The sequence below is a fragment of the Mastomys coucha genome, unplaced genomic scaffold (assembly GCF_008632895.1).
Source record: "Mastomys coucha isolate ucsf_1 unplaced genomic scaffold, UCSF_Mcou_1 pScaffold13, whole genome shotgun sequence".
Lineage (NCBI taxonomy): Eukaryota > Metazoa > Chordata > Mammalia > Rodentia > Muridae > Mastomys > Mastomys coucha.
Window position 1 is genome coordinate 76,422,292 of NW_022196895.1, and position 24,338 is coordinate 76,446,629.

The 24,338-nt window shown below is 51.2% G+C and overlaps 1 protein-coding gene across 6 annotated transcripts in view; it reads right to left on the minus strand.

Moving 5' to 3' along the window:
- Nfatc1 (nuclear factor of activated T cells 1) overlaps positions 1 to 24,338 on the minus strand; it is a 131,845-nt gene that overhangs the window by 56,511 nt on the left and 50,996 nt on the right. For all 6 annotated transcript variants that reach the window (XM_031366137.1, XM_031366136.1, XM_031366139.1 and 3 more), the window contains exons 7-8: positions 14,247 to 14,302; positions 10,395 to 10,527 (exon numbers count right to left, since the gene is read on the minus strand). In XM_031366137.1, coding sequence (XP_031221997.1) covers positions 10,395 to 10,527; positions 14,247 to 14,302 — 189 coding nt within the window. The remainder of the gene's footprint in view (positions 1 to 10,394; positions 10,528 to 14,246; positions 14,303 to 24,338) is intronic.

A 24,338-nucleotide genomic window follows, 5' to 3' on the forward strand; every position in this document is an offset into this window, starting at 1 on the left:
TACATGACTGGAAGGTGAATTATTTCCAGACTGAGCTGCTCTGTTCCCGGCACTGGGTTCCCAGCCAGGTCCCAAGGCCAATGCAACACTCCCATAATGCAGCCTATAAGATCTGTAAAACCCAGCCCCAACTGCCCATCATGACATGAAAGGCACAGTCCCAAACACAGCTGCCCAGTAAATGCCAGAGAATGTAATTTACCTGCCACACAGGGGCAGGGACTTGGAGCGTTGGTTGGACTTGGGCCAGCAATCCAGAGGCAAGGCAGGGAGTGGGTGTGGTGGCTGCTCTGGGAAGCCCTGTAGATGCTGCTGTTAGGACCAGTTTAAAGTACCCCGGCCCTGCATTGGCTCAACATCTTGTCGACCACTTCAGACTCTTCCTGGCATTTGAATGGTCACCTGGGCAAGCTGAGTGCATGGAGGACATAAATCCTGACGGTCTAAGTTGGACTCCCAAGATTCTATCTCCAGAGGTGCAAAACGAACTAGGAATGGGGTTTGGGGAAGACCCTGTACTGTCCCTGTTGTGTACTGGCTAGCCCTTTCCACTCTGTCCTCTGCTTCCTTCTGCCTAGTTACCTGAGACTGGGACGGCAGCTCCAGTCAAGAATTACCACGATGCCACACTGGGGGACACAGCCTGTTTGATTGCATAGATGGGGACGGAGACTTGAACACCACCATTCCAATGACACTATCTTATGCTCAGGTCCCTCACCTTCAGAGCTCAGTGCTTGGGGGACAGTGTCACACACATCAGCGCAAAGGGAAAGATGACACAGTGTATGTCTTCTGCTACCTGCTGACCCCGAGGTGGCAAGCCTCTGCTTCCTGTCCAGGGGACCCTGTCACAGTCCCACACTTGACATGATGCCCATCCCTGATGGAGGCAGCTCCCCTCAAAGACAGAGGTCCCTGATCATTGGATGGTCACTCTGCACAGCTGAGGACTGCTCGGAGACAGAGTGGCCTGTCCGCCTGGTGGAGGAGTGACCCAAGAGTCAGATTCTGATGGCACTTCTCTGAGGTTCCCCAGAAGTGCCTCCTCAGCTGCAGTTGTATGCCACCTCTCAGAGTGCCTGCAGAAACCCTAGGGATACACATCTCAAGACTGCCCATGTCTGCATTTCTCGTGTGGAGCTGAGAGCCTTGTAGGATGGGGCCTCTTGTTTCCTATTAGTCAGGAAATGGAACGTGGGCTCCACAGAAGCCCCAGGCGCTGGTCTGCCTCCTGCGCCAGAGGGAAGCAGGGGTGTGACGCAATGTCTCTGTGCTAGGCTGGGTGGGGGGCGGGGAAGGGACTCCAGTGCTGGAGAGCTGTGGAAATAGCACACTGAACACATCACATCAGCACAGCCGTGAGTTTATAATGCAGAGTTTATTATGGAGAGCGAGCACATGAAGGATGAATGACCATCTTTTGGGCCAGCTGTCAGAGACAAAGCATGCCCTCATGAAGAAGGTGGGCTGCTGGCTCCTGCTGTGACTGATTTCTCACACCCAGTATAGCACAATGCTGGGTCTGTGTGGCCATGGGAGATGTGTGTCATCGTCCATGCCCAAGACTGTGTGCACCTGACAACCACGGCAGCCACTCTAGTCCAGCCACCTTGTACACCATGGCCCCCTTGCTAGGGATCACATACAGGTGGTGAGTCTACTCTTCGCAGGGTCTAAGAACAGCTGAGGGGTTTGACCTGGAGTTTGTGTCCCAGGTTGGGACTCACTGGCCTCCAGGATTTCTCCAGCCAAGTGTGGCTGACACCATCAATGGCACATGCTCGGTCGTGTGAGGGGGAAGACTCCTTCTCCTCCCATCTCCTGAAGCCCCTGAAATGATGTTCTGTGGACCAAGGAGCCTTAAAGAGCATTCCTTGACTCTAGACTTGAGGTTGTGAGCCACTGGGCGCAATGATGTTCTGTGGACCAAGGAACCTTAAAGAGCATTCCTTGACTCTAGACTTGAGGTTGTGAGCCACTGGGCAGGTCACATATGGTTGGTGCTCCTCTCCTAGGCCTCACAGAGTTTCAGCTCTGGCTTTGTCCTTCCAGGTCAGGCTGGGAAGTTCTTTCTGGGCAGCTATGTTTCTACAATGGCCTTCAGGCACTCTCCGAAGGCTGCCTGCTGTGTACAAGGTCCAGGTGAGAGCCAGGGTCTCTGTAGCTTAGATTTGAGGCCCTCTCCAGTGTGTGGCTAAGGATTAAGTCTTTGTTGAGCACCTCCTGGGGCTGGGGCTCTAAGTTTAGGCACACAGAAGGATCCTGGGGGATTGCACTCTGCTCTGCCTGCCATGGGCCCTTCCGAAGTCATCTACAGTGTGAGTCTAGAAATAATTAGTTCTGTCTAGCTGCCCCAGCTGCCTCTGCGGTCCTGCATCCAAGCTTGCTGGTGGATAGCTAACTTGTGCTACTTCCATCCTCACCATGAGTTTGGGTGTATATTTCACAAGCACCCATTGGGTGGAAAAGAGAAGAGAAGCCAGAGGGTCCTCACTAGGCCCCAGGAAAAGATGGGCCCTCTTTGACTCACTGCTTGGCCTTGAACCTTAAGTCTGATCACCTAGATGAGAAGGATAGGCAAGGCCAATTCCCATTCAGATGAACAGTGCACATCTTCCTAAGAGGCGTCTAACGAGCCTCAGCCACAGAGACTCGCACTGGCTTCTATAACCTCCAGCTGGGCTGGAAGGTGGCTCAGTGGTTACGAGCGCTTGCCTAGGGTGCAGGACAGCCTAGGTTTGACTGCCAGAACAGGAACAGGGTAGAGTGTGACCTTCCTCTAAGTGGGGCAAGAGGAACAAGGTGCCTCTCTCCTGGGGTAATGTGGATATGTCTTTTAGCTCCTCTTGTGGGCCTGCTGATACACGGGCCATGTGCCTGTGCTTGAGGGAGCCTGAATGCGCCTACCGCGGACCAGAGCCATGCAGATGGGCCCTGAATCTCTTTGCCTGGGATCAGTCAGACACCTCCATGGGCTTTTGTGCAGACAGACTGAACGGTTCCCATTTTAAATGCAGCACTCTGGGGTATCAGCTCAAGGTTCCACCAGGCACCAGCACCTCAGACAGTCAACCATTTTATTGGTGGGTGTGGGGAGGGTATGACAATTGAGCAACCTTACCAGCCAAGTTTCACTGACATCTGACACCCGGACCTCCAATCCCCTTGCTCTGAGGACGACGCAGCATCCGACACACAAAGGAAGTGTGGCCGCGCGAAGAGAAACGGCACAGGTGTGCAGATGGTGCTTTTGTTGGGTTTCTGTCTAAGTATTCTTGCCCAGCTCAGACCTAAGTGTGAAGTGTGCTCCTGCATACTGAGTGGGCAGCCTCCACTCACAGGTGTATATAAATCAGACACATCCTCATCACACATGATCCGTGATACAGCCTGTATGACCAACAGGTGACCATTGGCTTAGTTCATCCCTACAGCCTGGGCTTCGACAGCTATGAGCCAGTAGGATCTGTATAAAGATTTTGAGGCAGAGCTGTGAGTTTACAGCCTGCTTTACCATCCATCACTGATGGCCTGGACCTTACTTCCTAAGCTGTGCATATGGAGAATGTGGGAGAACTTGGATGCCCCCAAACTCATGTTGAGGAAACAATCCCCAACAAGACGATTGGAGATGAGGCTTTTATGCTACCATTAGGGTGGCTGGTGACTGATGTTTAGCCAGCTGATGGCATGTTGTCCTTGTCGTGGAGCAGGCGGGCAGCACCCTTCTCAGTTGCCTTTCTCGTCCACAGTGAGAGCTCTCCAGCAGACTCGGGCATTGAGTGACCTGATGCCTCCCCACAGCCTTCCCGTGAAGTATGCTCAGTGCGAGTGAGGAGTCTTCTGTCCATGCCCCATTACTTCACACTTGCGTTTTCAAGTAAACCCAAGGGTTGAGGCTTGCATTATTTTACCAGCTGTTTCTAGTGCTGGACAGAAGAGGTTTGGTTGGACGTCTACAACTCCTGTAAGACAAAAGTCAGACTGTCTTCATGGCAGAGTGAGGTTAAAGCTTTAGTCTCACGGTCAGTCTAGACAGCCGGCACTAAGTCAGGGGCAAGAGAGGATTCCAGGGGCTACGAACGCGTAGAGCCGCTCAAGCCCAGGCCAGAAAGGCTTTGCACATCTTCCCACTGAGAGTCCTCAGATCCTACAGGACCTGTGAGCCTGCGGATGGAAGGGCACAACCTGCCATTTAGCATTCACAGTGGCCGTTCAGGCATGTGGTTCCCAGCTCCCTGGGGACGTGAGAGCATAAGAATTGTCTCCTGGACAGCTTAGACCTGGAGCATCTACAAAGGGATGTATTCGGTGCAGTGAGAAGACTCCATGGAGCTACGTTCCAGCAAAATACAAAATCCCGAAGGGCGAAAGCTCAGACCGCTGGGGACTGGAAGTAGCACACGCTGAGGACTTGCTGGCTCCGGCCTTTTGTACAGGACCTCATTAGGCCTTTTCATCTGTTGGCCCGCAGGTGAGAGGTGGGAATATCCCCTTTCCAGAAGTATCAGAGTGAGCACAGAGGTCAGTCATGCCACAAGGTCCTAACTCCCAGCAGGTCCTGACCCAGAGAGGCAAGGGAACAGCTTTGCTGCCTGTGCACGCTAGCCTGAGGCCCAAAAGAACCAGCTGGGACCCATCCAGGTGGAGAGTGATAAACATCATTTACTCTTGATGGCGGCGGACGGCCCAGAAGGCCATCCTCACTGAAAACACACCTCAGCGACGTTCTGTCTACTAGCTGCTGAAGATGATCTCTGTGCTCCGGCAGTAACTCCTCCTCCAGCAGCTGGGGTTCCGGGCCTGCCATACTACCTAGGATAGAGCTGGGCGGGGCAGCCGGGGACCTGAGAGCACCTCACAGGTGGCAGCATATGGCATGTATTCTATGGGCAGATCACAGGCGGAGCTCTCTGCCCCTGCCCACCCTCCTGCCCATGCATGTCTCCTCTGTGCTCAGCCTCTTTGGGTATGCTGCTCACTCTGACTCACACTTTTGTTTGTTTTTGGTGGCACATGGCCCTTAGATTTCTAAACAAAACTACCTTCCTGCCCTTCATCCTAATGGCCTATTGTGTTCTGTGATTGCTCCACAAGAAGGCATAGGGCAAGGCAGCTCTTGGCCTCCCTCTCGGGCTCTTGTAAATTGTAGGTTTTCTATCCCATGGTTCCTCAGCACAGATTGTCCTCTGTGGGCACTCCAGGTGCCACATGGTTTGCTCTCTCTGTCTCAATTATCTCCCAGGCAACCTTCTGCCTTTCATCTCCTTCCTTATGTGAAAATGGAAAAGTCCACAGAAGCACAAGATGTGTGCACACATATGGACATGTCATATGCTTCAGAGGCCTGCATCTCTTGGCGCCGTCACATTAGCACCCAGACAAGTGTGCCTCCGGCCTGCACTTCTGTTTGAGGCCCTCTAATACTTGGGAAGACCCGAGAGATCACACAGCACAGAAATGGCTTCTTCTGGTGCCTAACCTTCGTCGTGGTGCATCGGGGCTGGCCTGGGTGCAAGTGTTAACTCCTTAGCCCTTATCATCATCACGTCAGTGTCGGCGTGAGAAACAGACTCCCTTCTCCCTGGAGATGGATTTGAGAGTTTAAGGGCCCAGGACTCCTTGATCCAGAGGTCTAGGCAGCCCTTGACCATTCTCCCAAACGTCTACTGACCGGTGTCATTTGAACATGGAGGCATACAGCAACCATGGCCAGTGGGTTGATGAGGCCATTGGGAGTTGAAGGCAGACACCACCTGCAGCTCCAGGAGCCAGAGACAGCTCTCCCTGGAGCAATCTGACTTCTGCTCTCTCCACGAGGCTCAAGCTGAATGGTAGCAAGTGGAAGAAACTGACCTAGCTTTAATCCCAACAGGCCACTATGTCCTGTAAGCTCTCCATAAGACACCCTTGAAGTAGGGCAGCCGTCAGCCCCTCTCTCCGGGCCCAGGCTTCTCATAGGATAGGCAGTGGGTGCCCGGGCAGTATTGTGGGCTGTGCACAATATTGTCATGTCATCATGATCTCTGTACCCAGGCAGTTACAGCTGAGGCATGGTATTTTCAGTAGAGTTGTGGTCAGGGCAGTGACTGAGCTACAGAGCCCAGGATGCCCAGGAACCCAGTATTGGGTGGGGGTTCTGCTCCTATGAAGGGCCCAGGTCTTCTGCTCAAGTCTACACAAGTCTCTATGATTCCAGACTCTAGTGATAAAACCCAGAATCTGGCAGAGGGTGGTTCATTCCTCTTATTTCCTCTGAGATGGAAATATATCTTAGATACACTTCCTGATAGTTGTGAAGGGTTTAAGAAAGTTCCTTATGGTATTTTATTCTCCAGATCACTCATGGCTCCCCAGAGTCCATGCAAAGAAGTGTGTGTATGTTGGGGGCTGGGTTTAAAAAGTCCAAGGGCTCCTGGCCCTTGGGTCTGACCTCTCCTTGTGAGTCTCATCTGCTCAGGGAGCTGCTGGACTGACACTGGTTCCACTGAAATACTTTTCCTGTCCTACAGTCATGCACCGGTCTCTGTCACCAGGTGAGTCTCTGTTCTCACACAGGTGCCCAGGACTAGGGGTTGGGTCAGGGATGGGAGTAGGTGTGTTCCTGGACTCAGGACAAGAGTCACTCCCACCTTCATAGCCCTGTCCTGGCTGGGAAGGTCAGGGGACTCCTAACTAGCTAAGACAGTTTCAGATGAACTGACAGAATCTCAGAAGCCTATAGTTTATTGTGATTTGTTTCCTCGTTGTACGGAAGCCCTTGACTTCAGGGGATGCGTTTACAATAAATCGACTCTCTTCTCTTTTTAAGTGCCTGTGAGCGGGTACTAGTTCCTGCCACGAGTGACTGGGAGAAAGAGCCAGTCTGAGGCCTCAGACTGGCAGAGACGCTCATCTTGGAACCCAAACAGGAGACATCCCTGTATCCATTCATCCTTCTGGAATTATAATTGACATGTTGGAATAAGGGCTCAGACCCAGACGTTCCTGGCACAGCCCTCATCTCATGACGATGTCTGCCCCAGCCCCCACAGCTGGGTGAAGAAGGTAGCGCAGTGTCTTTTTAGGGAGCAAAGCACAGTTAGTGGCAGACGAGAGTCGAGAGTCTCGGCAAGCCCGGGAGGCCCCCCTGGCTGGGTCTGGGCACTCTGAAGTCTCTTCTCAGTTTGCAGGTGCTTTTAGCATCTGTGTCTGATGACTATCCCAGAGACCTGCAGGGCCCGCTGCAGGGTTTCCAATGAGATGGGCTCAGGAGTAGGTGTTCCTGGACTCAGGACAAGAGTGGCTCCCATCTTCATTGCCCTGTCCTGACTGGGAAGGCCAGGGGATTCCTTACTAGCTAAAACAGTTTCAGGTGAGCCGACAGAATCTCAGAATCCTACAGTTTATTATGATTTGTTTTCTCACTGTACAGAAGCCCTGACTTTAGGGTGTGCTGCTCCAGCTCCCACAGCTCAGTGAAGAAAACAGTACAGTCTCTTTTCAGCGAGCAAAGCAAAGTGAGTGGCAGACGAGAGAGAGTCTCGGGAAGCCCAGGACTTGCACTCAAGTAGAAACTTTTCCTGTTAGACACACACCAGGAGGAAGAAAGGAGGCCAAGGTGCCCTTCCAGGGTCACCACAGACTATGCGCCAAAGACATCAGTAACCCCTGCCCAGAACACCCAGGGGTCCCAGCCATTTGCCCTATTTTTCTGCCACTTGACCACCGTCACAGTTTAATTGAGAGTGAGGAAGAATGGGTGTCAACCAGGTGAGCTATTCTGCTATAGAGGTATCAGGAGACAGCTAAGGTGACAAAGCTGGCGTCCCTCCTACCTTACACACAGCAGAATACCTTGGACACTTTGACTTCCAACACCCTGAAACTCAAAGGGGCCTGGGACAAGGGACAGTTTTGTGCAAGAATAGGGCCCTTCCATAAGGGTAAGGGAGGGGAGGAGTCTTTGACGCAGCCCTGTCGAGACATCCTCACACCTAAGTCTGAAGGAAAACTAAATGAGTCTCGATGTTCTACATCTACAGACAAACAGGAATTTCACAGGTATGGTTTAGAAGGATTTATTCCTACTTTCTCAAACACAGCATATTTGATGACTGTAAGAACCTGTGTCCATGATGGTCATAGATATGTGCACTACAAGTATACATGAAACCCACTTCATAATACAGAAAGACCTGGGGGTGGGGTGGGTCAGGTCGTAACTTTACAGCCAGTGTCCAAGGAGAAACTGAAGGATCCTGGAGCCAGGTTAATTAAGAGCCACTCGCGTGCCCTGGAGAGTCTCTGGGACTGAGACCAGAGGAGCCAGGAACAGACATTCGTCAGCATCTATGTTCTCAGAAATACACCCCAGAGCAACAGATGCCACAGAGCACTGAGGGGCAGCACCAGACAGAACACGGGACACGGGAGCTGGGGTTCTCCATCAGTGTGTTTATTTATTTAAAAAAAAAAAAACCAACAACAACACATATTGGTAGCCAGCCAGGAATCAGGCAATGAGTAATGCTGGGAATCAAGCCTACTGTGACCAAGGTCTCTCTGAAGGAGCTCACAGTCTAATTGTGTGGAAACATGGTTGGTTCCCCGGGACCATGCTGGTGGTGGGCAGCCATCTTGGAGTTGGAGGTGAGAGTCAGGGCTGAAGAGGGGTCTGGAGCAAATGGGTGAACCCAGAAGGGCTAAGGAAGACTTGCGCCGCACATAAGGATGACGGGCAGCTGGGAGGTTCCAGCAAGAGGCTATGTGGACTGTGGGAGGCAGACCGGTGCAGAGCAAACAAGTGTGGAGCAGCTGGCGTGCTTGGATGCTGCATCACCAAGGGAGGGCAGTGTGGGAGGCAGAGGCACGCTCAGTCATCAGGCCCTGGAACCTCAGGGATGCCTGCTCCACAGACCCCTCTGACAGTGCTCTTTACAAACACTGAGCACCCTACGGAACCTTCATCAAGGACTCGAATGTGCATCAAACAAGGGGAAATGCATCTTTACAAAGTTTCCACATTGTTTTAGGAGACTTTTTTTCTTTATAAAGTTTAGACCTTTTAAAATCTTAGGTCAGCCATGCTTGAAGTATAAGTAGGATACAATCGTTGCACTTTCAAAGATAAAAATAAAAACCCAAATATTTGGCATTTTTTAAAGAAAGAGTGTACATTATTTCACGAAAGGAAGAGGCCTGTGAAATAAACTCCGGGACAGAGGCAGGATGGGGGCTGTGCAGCTGTTCTGGGGTCACCCATGGCACAGACAGTTGCTTACACTGATGCCCTTGTATGAGAATGTAACCAAGTTATTGCCCTAATTTTTAAAGGGCATTTCTAGGGGTTTCCTGATAAGACCATTGGTTTCAGAATTTTAATACCAATTTCTTTTTTACTGTCTAAGCTGTTCCAAATGCCTTTACACGTCAAGAAAAAGTCTGAAACCTTAAAAAACAAAAACAAAACAAAACAAAACAACAAAACCACCTTGATTTTACTAAGATAGCAATATGGCTGCTTTCATGGGTAATATTTATTGTATAAATTCCCTCTTAAATTATATGAATATCTTAAGTTTTTAGAGGAAAAAAAGAATAGCAATTTGAAAAGGCTGTTGATACAGCCAAGCTTACTCAAAATACAATAGAACTCAGGATCACAACCCACTCTGCTCTCTGTGCACACATCCTGCCGCAGGAGGATGACCTGCACCACACAGGAAACCCTGGATGCCTGGGACACACCTTTCTACAGCTTCGGGGGCTGGGGGGGAGGAGGCGGGGGAGGCAGTTAAAATAAGGTATTTTCTTAAATAAAACACTCTAGAAAGTTGAAAAGGTGAGCTGATCATTTCTGAATGAAAGAAGCCATTCCCCAAATGAGTAGACTTGAGCAGGAGAGCTTCCATCTGAAAGTCTCACGTCACCAGGGGACAACATTATTCAGTGGAGACACACTGCATGCTGTGCGGAGCCATCACCATGAGAACAACACCATGTATGCTCCCCAGTGACCACGGCAGGCTTATTCTCAAAGCTACTTACAAAACTGCTCTAACAAATACTTTCTTTTAGCCCAAAGACTCACAGAGGTTAGATATAGCCCAGACCACAACAGGCCCCCAGTGCTGCAGAGCTGCTTGGCTGCTGCGTTTTGTTTTTTTTTGTTGTTGTTGTTTTTTTTTAGGCGAGCAAGTGATTATACCCCAGCATGCACCAGTCACAGGAAAACACACCCAGGCTTCGCTTTTCTTTGAGGGGGGTGGGCGACTTGGTCTTGCGAATAGGCTATCACGTGGTCTGAAGAGGCTACAATGTTTTTACAACATCCTCTCCGGAGCCTCTTGCTCAGTAAAAGCCTCCTCTCCGCTCACTCTCAGAGCTTAAGGTTAGAAAGACAGAGTTACCATTGGCAGGAAGGTACGTGAAATGCTGGTACTGGCTTCTCTTCCGCTTCCCGTTGCAGACATAGAAACTGACTTGGACGGGGCTCGTTATTCTCTGGTTGCGGAAAGGTGGTATCTCAACTACCAGGGAATTCTGGTGGGAAAACAGCAAAGAGGGAGCAGTTAGCACCTTATAGACCAGGAACGCTTTGTCCAGAGACATCACTGTCAACTCAGAGGGTTGTCTCTGGCCACCGAGAGGGCCTCTGATGGTGACATGTGTGTGTGTGTGTGTGTGTGTGTGTGTGTGTGTGTCTGTATGCTCATGTGTTTGATCATGAATTGGCTGTAGGTAGTGTGCACCTGCTCCTCAGGGAAGAGGCACCCTGATTTCTCACATAGCTAGAGGCTGGGAGATCCTTATGGTGGAACTAAAGCAAAAACAGAGAACCTTATGGGCATCTCTCAGAGAGTGGGGCTGCCTCACAACTACTGGCACAGCAGGCTTCAAGGCCTACTCCTGCCCCAGCATCTAAGGCCCAGTGACCTTTTAGACAGAATACCGCATTCTGCCTACTTTTAGGAGGCACCTCTTGGTTACACATGGCAGAATTCCTTGTGGATATTGTCCAGAGTGGCATTGTGACAATGGTCACGGTGTCCCACCAGAATCCCTAATTTCCTCATAATAAAGATAGAGCAGATCTCAGCCCAGGGCCGTGGAACAGCTGAGAACACAGAGCAGATAAAACAGGACAGCTTGAGGTGGCTGCTATTTTCTTCCTTGTTTTTAAACAGAAATATGCAAGCTTTTTTGTTTTGTCTTGTTTTGTTTTTTAAAATTTTTTACATGTTCTTTCAAGGGCAAACAAGAATGCAAGCCATGAATACTTGGAACTGAATGAGAACACCCGAGTGAGCTGGTGTGTCCTGGGGGTGCTGCGCCCTAGGTAACTGCCTGCCCCCCCCCCAGCATGGTGCAGCCCCCTGGAGGGAGGAAGGTCAGAGCTTCTGAGGGCTACACCCGACTTCCACTGGGGAGTTCAAAGCCATCCGTCTCTTCGTTCTGTTTCTTTCCTCATATGATTTTAGTTAACAGCCCAGGGGAAATGTGTCAGAAAAATCCATGGTATCATTTCTTTTGTTAAAGTAATTAACCATACAGAGCTTGTTATAATGGTAGTAAATCAATGGTAGCAAACTTTATTGAGCTATGTTAATAATAAATCCTCAGCATGAGAAACAGAAACCAGGAGAACTTCAGGTCCTGCCTCTTTTATTACAGAGAGCCTGGTGCTGACCGACCTTGGATGCCAGCCCCAGGGCAGGACTGGCTAGGGTACCCTCTAGGATGTGCCCGCTCCATCAACCTGCTGAAGCTCTTGCACCTATCTCACTTCCTTTGGAGAAAACAGGGGTGAGGAAGGGGTGGGTAAAGGGTGGATGATGGAGCCTACATCGTGCTCGTCTATGCTGCATGCCCACCTTTGCAGGAAACAGCCCAAGACTGTGGCAACTCAGGCCTGGGCTGTGTCCAGCTTTTATCAGTCTGGTTGTGAAGCTTGAGTTCAGTCAGATGAAGGGAAAGAGGCTATCTCATGGTGGTCTTTAGGACACTGGCAGGGACTGCAAATATCACTGATGCCTGCACACAGCTGGCACCCAATGGTAGCAGCTGCTACTGAGTCTAAGAGAGAAACGGTTCTTCAGAAGGAAGAGGGAAGACACAGCAACATCTTGTTGATGCTTAGGCTGAAGGGGGGGGGAGCCTCTGAGGGCCGTGGAAGGAACACAGAGAGGGCCAAAGGGATAGGTTGTCCCTGGCTTGTTTGACCAAAGATGGTCATGTCTTGATATGGACACAGGTCAACGCACTTCAACGCTATGCACTGACAGATCGTATTACAAGCACACCTCTTCTATGGGAGCTCTGCTCTAAAACACCTGGAAGGAAGCTGGAGGAAGTGGGACCTGAGATCAAGTGTTGGGAGTGTCCTAGAGTTGTCAGAGACAGTAAAGACTGCAGCCAGCACAGGCCTTAGGAGACCCACCATCTTAAGTTCCTATGCTTAGGTGGAGGCAATGCATAAACCACATATACAGCAGAAACCCATCTTTAAAATATCTACAACTGCAATGTGTGCGCGTGTATGTTTCCATGTGTGTGTGTACGTGCACGCGTGTGTGTGTGCATTCATGTGCATGTGTGTGTACATGTGTGTCTGTGTGTGTGCATGTGTGCATGCATGTGTATGTGTGTGCATGCATGCATGTGAATGTGCATGTGCGTGTGTGTATGTGAGCACCCAAGTGCCACTGCCTTCAATATTTCCTTAAGGACAACTTGGATGAAGTCAAGAGATGAGACCGAGGCAGAGAAGGACCTCTTCGGTGGGAGGGAGGGAGCTAGGCACTGTGGGTGAATGTTCAATGTTTCATCTTCACGAACCGGTATCACTCTGGCCAGAGAGGACCTTTCCCCTGACAAGTACTTAGAAGGGTTTCAGTAGAGCGGCTCAGTGCCTGAGAGGAGCTGAAGCAGGAAAAGATTTCTTTTCTCGCCCTGATAGACTCCCCTAGAGGACAAGAAGGCAAGCCTGTGCCTGCTGCAACTGAGGCACACATCCTGGTGACTGCTGCGCTGACAGGACCCATGGCTGCCTGTCTGCTCTGTGGACCCCATTTATGTGATTCTTGCTGCCCAATGTTCACAGAAAAAGTCCTGTACTCCTATTTGCCCAAGCTCTCTGAATCATTTCAATTCCACGTCCATACACTAGGAGCGTACCGAAGGCTCCCCATGCCTCGTGGTCACAAGAATGCTGTCCAGACTATTGGGAAAAACGTCCGTGGAATGAGCTATAGAGTCAGGGAGGGTTTTGGATGTCTTTGAAAACCTACTCGCTGGATTTTGTTATGTTCTTCTGAGACTAGACAGAACTCCCATAGGACTCAGTGAGAGTTCTGATTTGTTTGAACTTATAATTGCTTTAGCCACCCACAGCTTAATGTCCAATTAAAATACGCTGTTGGGTTAGGGACTATGGCTCACTGGTAGAGCATTGCCCAGCATATGTGGTCCTTAGCTCAACTTCCAACACTGCAAAAGCCAAGCGAGCAGGTGAGCAAACCGTAGGGATGGTGAAGACAGACTGGAATCAGCAAAGTGGACCCGACTCCACATGGTCTCCAATAGCAACCACGTTAGATGACGAGACCATGCCAACAGCCAGACATAGCAAGCAGAAGTGTTCGAGACAAAATCAGCCCATCCCAACCAATAGCGACCTCACGTGAGGGTGAAGAAGAACACGGGCAGGTGCATATGTACACAGGAAAGAGCCAGGCTAATTATGTCACCCACCAGCGATGCCACACATTTACCACCGCTCCTCAGCAAACCCAACCAGCAGAGCTAAGCTATCCGGTTCGGTCTGCCCTTTCGTCCACGTCAAGTTCAAAACAAGAGTGAGAGGTAGTGTGAGGCGTTCTCTGGAGAGGGTGGTGGCAAGTCACATAGGCAGGGTGGCATGTCCAGGCAGGTTTTGGGTGCCCATGAAGGAGGCTTAGAACACCCAGATCTCCCAGGGGTAGCCGTTCAAATGGGGCTACACCATCAGAGAGGAGATGGAACCTGGTACCTTTAAAAAGAAAGCACAGCCAGAATAAAGAGGCCTCAAGCTCTGTCCAGCCTCTGTCCTCCTGGTCATCCTTACTGTCTCCATTCTATCCTAGTGGCTCTTGTTTGGGCAAGGGATTTGCAGTCGTGTTCTCTCAACGCCTCTGTCTTTCGTTTTAAAGCACTGTTTTATTTTAACAAACAGGAGCCCCACCCTGCCCCCTCACCCCTGCTGCAGGATTCTAAGTACTTACCGGCTTGCACAGGTCCCGGTCAGTTTTTGCTTCCATCTCCCAGACGTGGTGGCCATCTGGAACAAAGGGCAGGAAGAAATCTGTCACTTTGTCTGGGGATAGTGTATCTTTAAAACATTCCAGGTGACCCAGAAACTGAGGGTGAGGAGGGTGGGAAGACACGGGGAAGTCATGGGGCAGTGCTCCGGGTCCCCTGGATGTTCCACCCACACGGGATGGCATGTACTGACCCGCTCTAGAATACTGGCCCTGTGGACTCGGTGAATCCAAAGACCATGTCCAGTGTACCTTCCTAGGAGGGGCCCCCATAATCGAGCATGTTTCTAGTGGTCTACCCTGTGCCCATGTTTATCTTGATGGCCACAACACACGTCCATCTCTTCCAAGGGACAAAAAAGCAGAGAGAGGCAGGGACACCCCACCCCACCCCCGCCCCCAACCAGCAATACACAACATGTATTAAGCTTAGAGAGAAGCTCGGCTCTGACGCTTGGTAAGTCCCGCCAGCCCCCGCCCCCCCGCAATGTGTTTTGGGAGAAGTCAGAGCAAAGCCCCTGCCCAGAGGAACTGCTGAGGAGATAAGAGACGCTTGTCTTTGGCTACTTCATGCCACATCAGGACCTAGAGATGCAAAACACGTGGTATTTTTAACCTTAGCCCAGTGGCTGTTTGCATGTTAAAAAAATATGTATTATAAAGGCTCTCATAGGCACAGTGAAAGAATGTATTGTTCTCAACTGGCGATGAGGTGTGGACCTAGTGGTTAGAGGAAGGGTGGCTGCCACTCACAGGCTCTGAGTCCCCAGTCCTGCTGACAGGCCCATGACCTGGGGACAGCTGGGTGGCCACTGAGTTGACGGCTATGCATCCCGGCTTTTATCTCCTCCAAAATGAAGTCAGTTCCTGAGATGAGCCGCTTCAGGCACATGCTTAGTTTCTGCTTACACCCCATTTGTCTGTCACTAACCCTACATTACTGATAAATCAAACACCAGCTCCTTCCCTCCGTGCTGGACAGGGTGGTGGGTGGAGGGTGGAGGCACAGGGTGGAAATGTGAGTCACCAGAGGCTCCAAGAGCCACCCAGCCTCACCAGGCCACACCAGCTTCTAAGACACCCCAGGCTTTGAGCACATGCCGTCAGATGAGCCCATGAAGGGTTCTAACTGCATCCCTATCCATACCCCCTCCCAGGGAGACAACGAGACACCCCTAGAGCGTCGGAACATCAGCAACCGTGAACCCCTAGGCCCTGGCAGCTCAGGGACATCAGCCGAGAAGTATCCTCAACCTCAGCCATGTGTGCCAACTCTAGCCACAAGGGTCAAAGTGGAAGTACCCACATATGGTTCTCTAACCATGCTCTGGGTGTGCAGACCAGATGCACGCCATGTTAGACTTGCTCTCCACACGGGAGAGGCAGCATATGTGTGCAGCTTTTAACACAGCTTTAAAGTCTCCCAGGGCAAGGCTACTCTCTGCCCCTCGCTCCTGAGAATCTACAGTGTCTTTGCCTGTACATAGGTGTGCCAACTGTAGTACGGCCCCTGCCACCCTGAAAGCTCCTGCCAAGGCTTGGAACCAAGTGGAGAAGGTGCAGCCTTTGTGTCCAAGTAGGAGAGACAGCGGGGATGCCTGGGAGGGAAGAAGGAAACCGAGGAACTCCGGACGGAAAGCTCAGTGGCCCTGTCACCTCTGAGAACGGAGAGAAGTTCAAATCCCCGAGGAGAGGATTTCTATGTTCAAATCATGTGTCAAAAAGTTAGTGAAATGCTGACTTACAGGTGGATTGGACGCTGAGGAACTCGGCACGGAAATGAAAAGGACCTTTCGCCTCCCTGTCATAGCTCCCTGTGAGGGATGCTCCCCTGTCCCAGCAGAGTGGCTGACAAGGGGCCACTGTGAGTTACCATGCCAACACTGGTGCCAGCTCCCATTCGGCACACTCCCATGCCAACCACCTACAGACAAGATGGAGCCCCATCCCTGTCTAAGTAGCACCAAGACAGGACACCCATCAGCTTCTGTTTCCTATTGAAATATGGTCCCTTGGGGTCTCCAAGATCTGTGCTGCAGTGAACCATCTTCTCCCAGGCCAGGCATTCAATGCCTGGTCCCATCCAGACCCAGGTCCTCCAGCTGCAGTTGTCACATAGACCAAACAGTGACTCTGTTCCAGTCTTCCTGCTCTGACAGTAGCTGAGTAGTTTTGAATGTACACACAGCAAGCTGCTCCTGGCAGGAGACCAGGGGCCCAAATGATGTGGAGATGGAACCACCAGGGTATCAGCCATGAGGGGTACCCCAGACCATCGGATGAGTCCACAGAGTCCTCAGCTAAGACACCCCTCCTTCCTGCTCAGAGGCAAGTTAATCAAGTGTTGTTCAGAACCCAGCCTCTACCAGGCAGGGAGCCAGCCGGCCATCCTAAAAGGGCCTTTGTGTCCCTTCTTATCAGGAGCTCCCTACGCTCCCAGTAGGAAACTGTGTTCCAGTTCAGAAGTAAAAATATTCCAAATCATTAGGGAATTCCCTGCAGTGTGAGTCATCGGAAAGGCTTCCCCACCACACCCGCCCAAGGTTTCCACACAGCCAGCCTGCAGGTCTGAAGCCGCTCCACTGGCTGCAGGACGCCGGTGCCACCACAGGCCCACAGGCCAGTCACACGCCAGGGTAGGGGCTGAGCTGCTGTTTCCACACGTGGAAGCAGCTGGAGTTTATTCAGGAGTGGAGGAGACTCCTGAGATGTGTTTTGCCTCCTCCTTGGGGTGGGGCAGGAGGCTTCCTCCTTCTAGCCCTATGTCTGCATCCCATCGGCCTCAAGGGAGAGGCAGGTCCAGACACTGTCACTGTGAAGCACTGGGATGGATTGTTACAGGGCTGGATGAGCACAACACAGGTTCTGCAGAGCTGGACTGCAGAGGGGCTCTGAGTGTCATCAGTCTGGCGTGCATGTGAGGTCTCTAACCCTGGGTGCCCTAGAAGCTTGCTTTCCCAGGTTAGGGGGGCAGCTTCATGCTCCTCAGCAGAACCCCAAGGTAAAACAGGAGCTCCCAGAATTTTAGATAACAGTCTGGAGGAAGACACAGGCATGCACAGAACACAGAACCATGTTTATGAACATTCACAACTTCATTCATGATAATGGCAGGGAACAGAACAATTCATGCCCATCTGGCCTGGCTACGGGGGTGGGGGTGGGGGCTACTACTGGTCAGTCATAGAAATGAACTGTACTGGGATCTACCAATGGGAGTAAAAATGCCATTTGGTGAAAGACACCAGACAGCAAAGCGCAGACACTTTCTGCCTCTACTGACAAAAAATATTACAAAGAGGGAAATCCACAAGGTGCGGAGAGGGGACAGCGGGCGGGCATCTGGATGAGGGAGGGAGGAGCTGACAGCCTGCTTCTCTTGCTCTTTGTGGCTAAAATAGAATACCAGAAGCTGGGCATGATTCAGCAGCCACTCTGTCCCCTGGGAGGAGGGGGGCTGGTAGCAATGGCACCGTGTGGTAGGAGTGTGTGGAAAAGCCTCCACCGTTAGGCAGGATGCCAGAGGGCGGAGGGCCAGGCTTGCCCTTCACAACAGGTCCCTCAGCTAACTAGCACTCTGGTCTCTTACAGTGGCCAGCTTCTCTCTCTCTCTCTCTCTCTCTCTCTCTCTCTCTCTCTCTCTCTCTCTCTCTCTCTCTCTCTCTCTCTCTCTCTCTCTCTCTCTGTCTCTCACACACACACACACACACACACACACACACACACACACACACACGCACACACCTCATCCTTCTCCCTAGACTCCACCCCGAAAGCCCCAGCTTCTCCCCCATGGCCACTGTGATGAGAACTTCCAGTACTGGAACCTCAGAGCCACACCCAGCCACACCTTCACTGTGCCAGTGCTCCTGGAAGAGGGACTTCTTTCATGGAGATCAAAAGATCCCGGGCACAGGGCAAATAGTGGCAAAGCCACTGGAACTGTACCCTGGGAGAAATCTGTTTGTGTATACACTGCAGAAACTAGGCAGAAAGGTGCCATCCATGGGATTGTGACTGCGACTATCAAAAAGTAATCCTGAAACACTCTAGGAAGAAGAGGAGCCAGACTGTCAAGGACCAGCTGCTCATTTGTAGGGACCCTGTGTGGCTTCCATCTTGGGATGGTGAGTTCAGCTGCCCATGAAGCCCATAATAAGACCCAGCCTGTCAGCACCAGGATCTGAGGCAGACCTCTCCTACCATACAGGCCTTTGGGCCAAGTCTACTCCCTGAATGCCCACGGTGGGTCTATCACTGCCTTTCCAAATGCATTTCCTTCTAAGACTTGAAGAAATGCCTTCTGTAAAAGGGATTATGGGTCCAGTCCCCAGCTTATTTCCCTCACAGGGTCAGTGATTTCTAAATCATGTAGAACTGGGCATGTCTGTAAGGTAAAACTTCAAGGGTGCTCTCTCCCCAAGTCCTGCTGAGTGACTGTGCATGTTAGCCACATGGAGCCTTGCCTGACCAGGTCAGCATGGCGGTATTTTTATGCCTATGAGAAAAACTAGCATGTGTGCGTAGGGCTGATGGCATACAGAGCCTGGAAGCAGACACTGTCCACTCTGGCCCACCGCAGCGCCATAACCAGGGAATTGAAAGAAAGTATTTCCTACTGCTGGTCGGGACCTCAGGGTATGTGTGCTCCTACAGCTGACCCCAAGACACCTTGGGTTAGAAAGCCCGAGCCAGCTGCAGCTGGGGATTTCACAAGTTCTCGAGGAAGCAGACGAGATGATGCATCTGTGGGCACATGGCCCAAGGCACATGGATTATATGTGGTAGAAGACTGACCACCAACAGGACACTGGGAATTTCACTTCCATCCCCTGGGAGGTGAAGCATGGCTGGTTGTTTCTATGTAGCGGCTACATGATGGAATTTTAGGAAATTTGAGGTGCCCCTGCTCAGCACTGCAAGGGGCAGGGACATTCTACAAGGGGCCATTGGAGTACTTAGTCACATCACATAAGTACTTATTAATATCACCACACCAATGTCTGAACACAGGCACATGCACCTACACATTGAAAGATGCATACCTCATGACACATTGACATACATACACATTCACCTACGCTCAGTTATACATAAACACACACACACACCATATACACAGTAACACACACACATACACACACCCATGCAGGGACACAACTCTGTACAATACCTCCATCCCCTATAAGCTGGCTTGAAGCTATTGATCTCTCTGTAGACTACTTTCTAGTCATGGGACAGTATGCCCTGAAGCCTGTGGTCATGAATAGGCTCACACTTAAAAAAAACAAAACAAGCTGGGCGGTGGTGGCGCACGCCTTTAATCCCAGCACTTGGGAGGCAGAGGCAGGCGGATTTCTGAGTTCGAGGCCAGCCTGGTCTACAGAGTGAGTTCCAGGACAGCCAGGGCTATACAGAGAAACCCTGTCTCGAAAAAAAAAAAAAAAAAAAAAAAAAAAAAAAAAAAAAAAAAAAAAAAAAAAAAAAAAACAAAAAAACAAAACAAAACAAACAACAGAAATGAGCAAAGACCTGTCAGCTCTACTGCGCTTGGCTGGAGACCCAGGGTTCCCGGCTATGCTACATTATGCCCTTATCAGGAGCAGGTGCTACCACACAGGCTCCTTTGAAACTCATAACAGTTAACAAACAGGCAGAAAGCCCAGGGAAACTCAGAGTACGTGGCGCGCACGTGGAGTCTAGGTCCCCAACCCTCTCAGGGCCCTGCTGTCTGTAGCCGCCCAGAGGTTTCTCCTCCCCAGCTTAGCACCTTCTCCTCTGGCAAGCCCTGGGACCAGCTGTGTCCCCAGAGACACACAAAGTGTCTGTGCCCCACCCTCCAGATCAGACAGGTGTCTCCTGGCTGAGGGAGCACTTCCTGCTACACACGGTCACAGTCAAGAGGCTCCGCGGCTGCCCTTTGACCCTGAGACCTTCTCTCTCCCTGCCATCGCAGCCCATTTCCACGGGTGTTCAAGCTGCCCTACTCTGCGAAGACAAGGGAAGTGAGCTAGTAAAGGAGTGGGCTCTCCATCCATAAGCACCTGCCTCATGTCAGAGGGATGGATGTGCACACCCCACTGGCCGCTCTGGCCTTCCTATGCCCAGTGACACCTTTGCTTTACAAACTGCTACCTTCTGCTTGCATGCTCCACAGTCAGCCCACCCACTCCAGTGTCTTGTGCCTAACCCTTCTCAAGGAGAGGGAAGGAGGGAGGAAGGAGGGAGGGAGGAAGGAGGAAGGAAGGAAGGAGGAAGGAGGAAGGAAGGAGGAAGGAGGAAGGAAGGAGGAAGGAGGAAGGAAGGAAGGAAGGAAAGAAGGAAGGGTGGGCCAGCCTGGGAAAGCAGATCTGTGGGTAGCAAAGCACCCCAGATCTGTGTTCTGAGGACAGACTTGACTCAGGGCACCAGAGAGCATTATGACTTCAGAGCAAGTGTAGAAGATGAAGTAAGGGGGGTCGGGTGTCACCTGGCCATATTAGGGTTTGGGACACCTAGGTTTTGGCTTCACTCAAGTAACAGACACCCAAATAGGCTTCTACAATACGCTCTCAAACAGAGCTTACATGCAAAGCCAACACGTAGAGCTGGGCGTTCCCTTAGAGAGCAGCGCCCTCTATTCACCTTTGGGTCAGTCTCCAAAGAGGACTGAGCGGAGCTCAGGAGGACTAGGATTCCACTGCTAAGGCACCAATGTGCTCTCACTCACAGACATACATGCCACCCAGTCTGCAGAGCTGAAGACGCAGCCACACTTAGAGGGGGAGAGCTGGCCTGTCACCTCCCATGCCAGATACCTGCCACACTTGGAGTGGATGGGCCAAAACACTGCCAGAGCATCTGACGGGACATGTGGCCCTATGTGGCGAGTGCCGTCAGACCTCACTTACTACCTCTGCTTCTTGGAAAAATACTCTGTAAGGGTTTCCATCATCAGTCAGTGCTCCCTGATGCTCAGGGATGAACTGTTTTTGACCTTCACCCTTGAAAGAAAGTCTCATTCCAGCCAGTAATCAATTGATACTCCTGGCAGGAGGAAGAGGCCTGAGAAGAGTCATCACCTCTCCATTATGGATAAGCCAGGGTCACGCTGTTTGACGCCTTGTGCCACCACCCCCAACCCCCACCTGGAAATCATTAGTGGATGGCCAAGGAAGGAGCTACAATTACAATACAGGAGGCCATTACAATAACTTTCCTCAGCTGCTGAGTGAAATGGCAGGGTGCAGTGTGCATAGTGCAGGAGCTAGCAACTGGCTCTGCAACCCATGCCTACCCAAGTCACTCTAGCGGGGCAGCATCCACTCCCACAGCCCTCCTGGCAGGGGAACTCTTGTGACGACAGATGCATAGAACCTTTGAGTCATTGAACATTGTGACCCGGAGCACTGGATGATGGTCCACAGGGTACCTGTGACTCAGATGTCCAGCATCACACAGGGAAGACACATTAGAGCCAAGCCCGTGGCTCTAGTCCCGATTGCCTGACTCAACAATGCCCACAACAGTCAGAGCCACAAGGATGGCCTCTTGCAGAAAGGGCAGTTCCAGCCGCCCAGCTCACAGCTTCCACACATCTGTTTCTCCTCACATCCAAATGTTGGCCTCTGCAAGCAGCAGCTTAAAAACGGAACTTGGAGCAGACACTCTCTCAGAAGACAAGGGTCCAGTTGTGCTTGTAACTGAGCTTCCTGGTTTGTCAGAAAGAAACGACTAGAGATAGCTCGTTCCTACGTACCTCGCACAGTGTGGTAGGTTAGGGATGACATTTGCTTAGAAAACCAAAGGCAGAGGAAGAGAACCATGCAGATATTGGTTTCCTTCCTTCAGAAAAATATCATTTGCATGTACACACCTGAGCGCATATGCAAATAATCTAATTATAAAAAAAAAAACAAACCCGCAACATTGTTGTCTAGACACAGAACTGTAGTGTTCTCACATTTCAGAGCTCTCAGTGCTGTCTGTATGTGTGACACTACTCATTTATTACGGGCCTTATGCATAGACATCACTTGTAACCCTGTGAGAGTGGGTCAGGAACCCATTCTGCCACCTCGAGAGCTTAGCAATACTCCAATGAGGGCAAGATGGAGCTTCTAGCAGGGTGAGGCAAGGGCTTGTGGTCACTCAATAGTCAGGAAAATGCATTTGCCACTGTACCTTACTGCCACACCACGCCAGGCTCAGACCCCGCTGCCCACTATAGGCTGCAGGTGGGAACTACCAAGTTTACAGCTGCAGTCAAGTCACTTGTGTGGCAGGCACCTCCCTAGGTCTCCCCATCTTGAAGAACCATAAACATATAGGAAAGCTATCTGGATCCTGCCTTGTGACAAAGCCACAGGGGTCTGGGGCTCCCCTCGATTTGAGTACAGAGATCTTACAGTGCACAGTACAAAGCATTATGTCTAGTGCGGCTTGTCCAACAGGGAGGCATGCCTGAGGCTCAGAAGGTCAAATGACTTCAGAATCAACCTCCCCAGAGAAGGGTGTGGGTACTGTTAATTCTCTTTATCATTGCACTTAGTTGGGCTTTCTTTATAATTTACAACATATTTTCCAATTATATGCATGATTACAGAGGCAAGCCGAGTTAAATGTCAAAGCCTGCGTGGATTGAAGTGCTTATGTTTCCCATGAATGGTGCAAAATCAAGGTCCCATTATGGAGGCTGTGAATGCCTCGGAGCTTTCCGATGATTGGGGTGAGTATGGACCGACCACCTCCAAGAAAAGGCCAGTTGGTAAGAATGAAAAGCAGGAAAAGCTCCAAGCACAGGCCTGAGTAGACGCCGCTCCAGTACCCTTATGGGTAGGGTATGGCACCCCCCCCCCAAAAAAAAAAACATCTGGAAGAAGGCCTGGGTCCCAAATCCCAAACTCTGTGCAGCCTTTGTAGAGGAGTTACTGCAGCGAAGGACACACATCTTCCGGGTCAGTGCATGCCTCCCCAGAGCCCCCCCAGAGGCTGTTGCCCAGCCTTCCCCATGTTCTTGAGCCCAAAAGCCTCTCTGGTAAGAACAGCTCTACCAAGTTGGAGCCAGAAAGGTCCCCACTGTTCCACAAGGGATGAGCAACTGGGATCGATGTCTAACTGAAGTGACCTGGGGCTAACACTCCTGGCTCTCACAGGCAGGCAGATGGATCAATGTCTAACTGAAGTGACCTGGGGCTAACACTCCTGGCTCTCACAGGCAGGCAGGCAGACACAATGGCCCTAGGTGTAAAGAAAATGCACAGGTGCCTCAGGACACCAGCCCTTCTGATCTCACCCCTGGCATCTGCAAACAATGAGACAGTTTCACTGTGGCCCACTGTGCGCAGAAAGCTCCAGCTGAACATGGCAGTGCTATGTTCTGTCTTCTCATGGAGATCTTTGTGGGGTATGGGGGTCTGTACAGATGGATATCACATACACATACACTCATGCACATACCCTCACACACACATGCTCCTATACATACACTCAAACAGTTACACACTTATACACACAGAGCTGTGACACTGAAGGTCCCAGTAACAAAGCTGTGGTGTGCATGAAATGAACACAGAAGGTCAACAGGTCCAGACTTATATCCACTCTGGTACTAGCTGGCACTTGTTTGGGGGACTGGCTTCTCCGAGAAGCCAAGGGAGTGCTCTCCCTCATGGAGGGGAAGGAGAGAGGAAAAGCCAGGATGAAGGGCTGGGCAGAGCTCAAAACAGGTGCCAGGCCTGGTGCCCACTCCAGGTGACCAGACAACCCTACCAAGCAGGTGTTTTCCAACACCAGCCACGAGGCTTTCCTAACACACACTTCCAAAAGTCTGACCTTGGACACCCCAAAGCTGGACTTTCACTTGACTTTCAGCAACACAAAAACTCAAAGGGGATGAAAACAAGCTCTTCGGGGCCCCTGTGGGCTGACGGCTACCTCTGTCAGGCGACTGCCCATGCTACGACGAAACACAGTCCTGCAGGGGGATCATGCCAGGAGGACAGCCCATATCTTGCCAGCGAGGAGCTAGCTCCCACCAGCACCTACTGCAGGACCTCATCCAGGCCATCCTGAAGA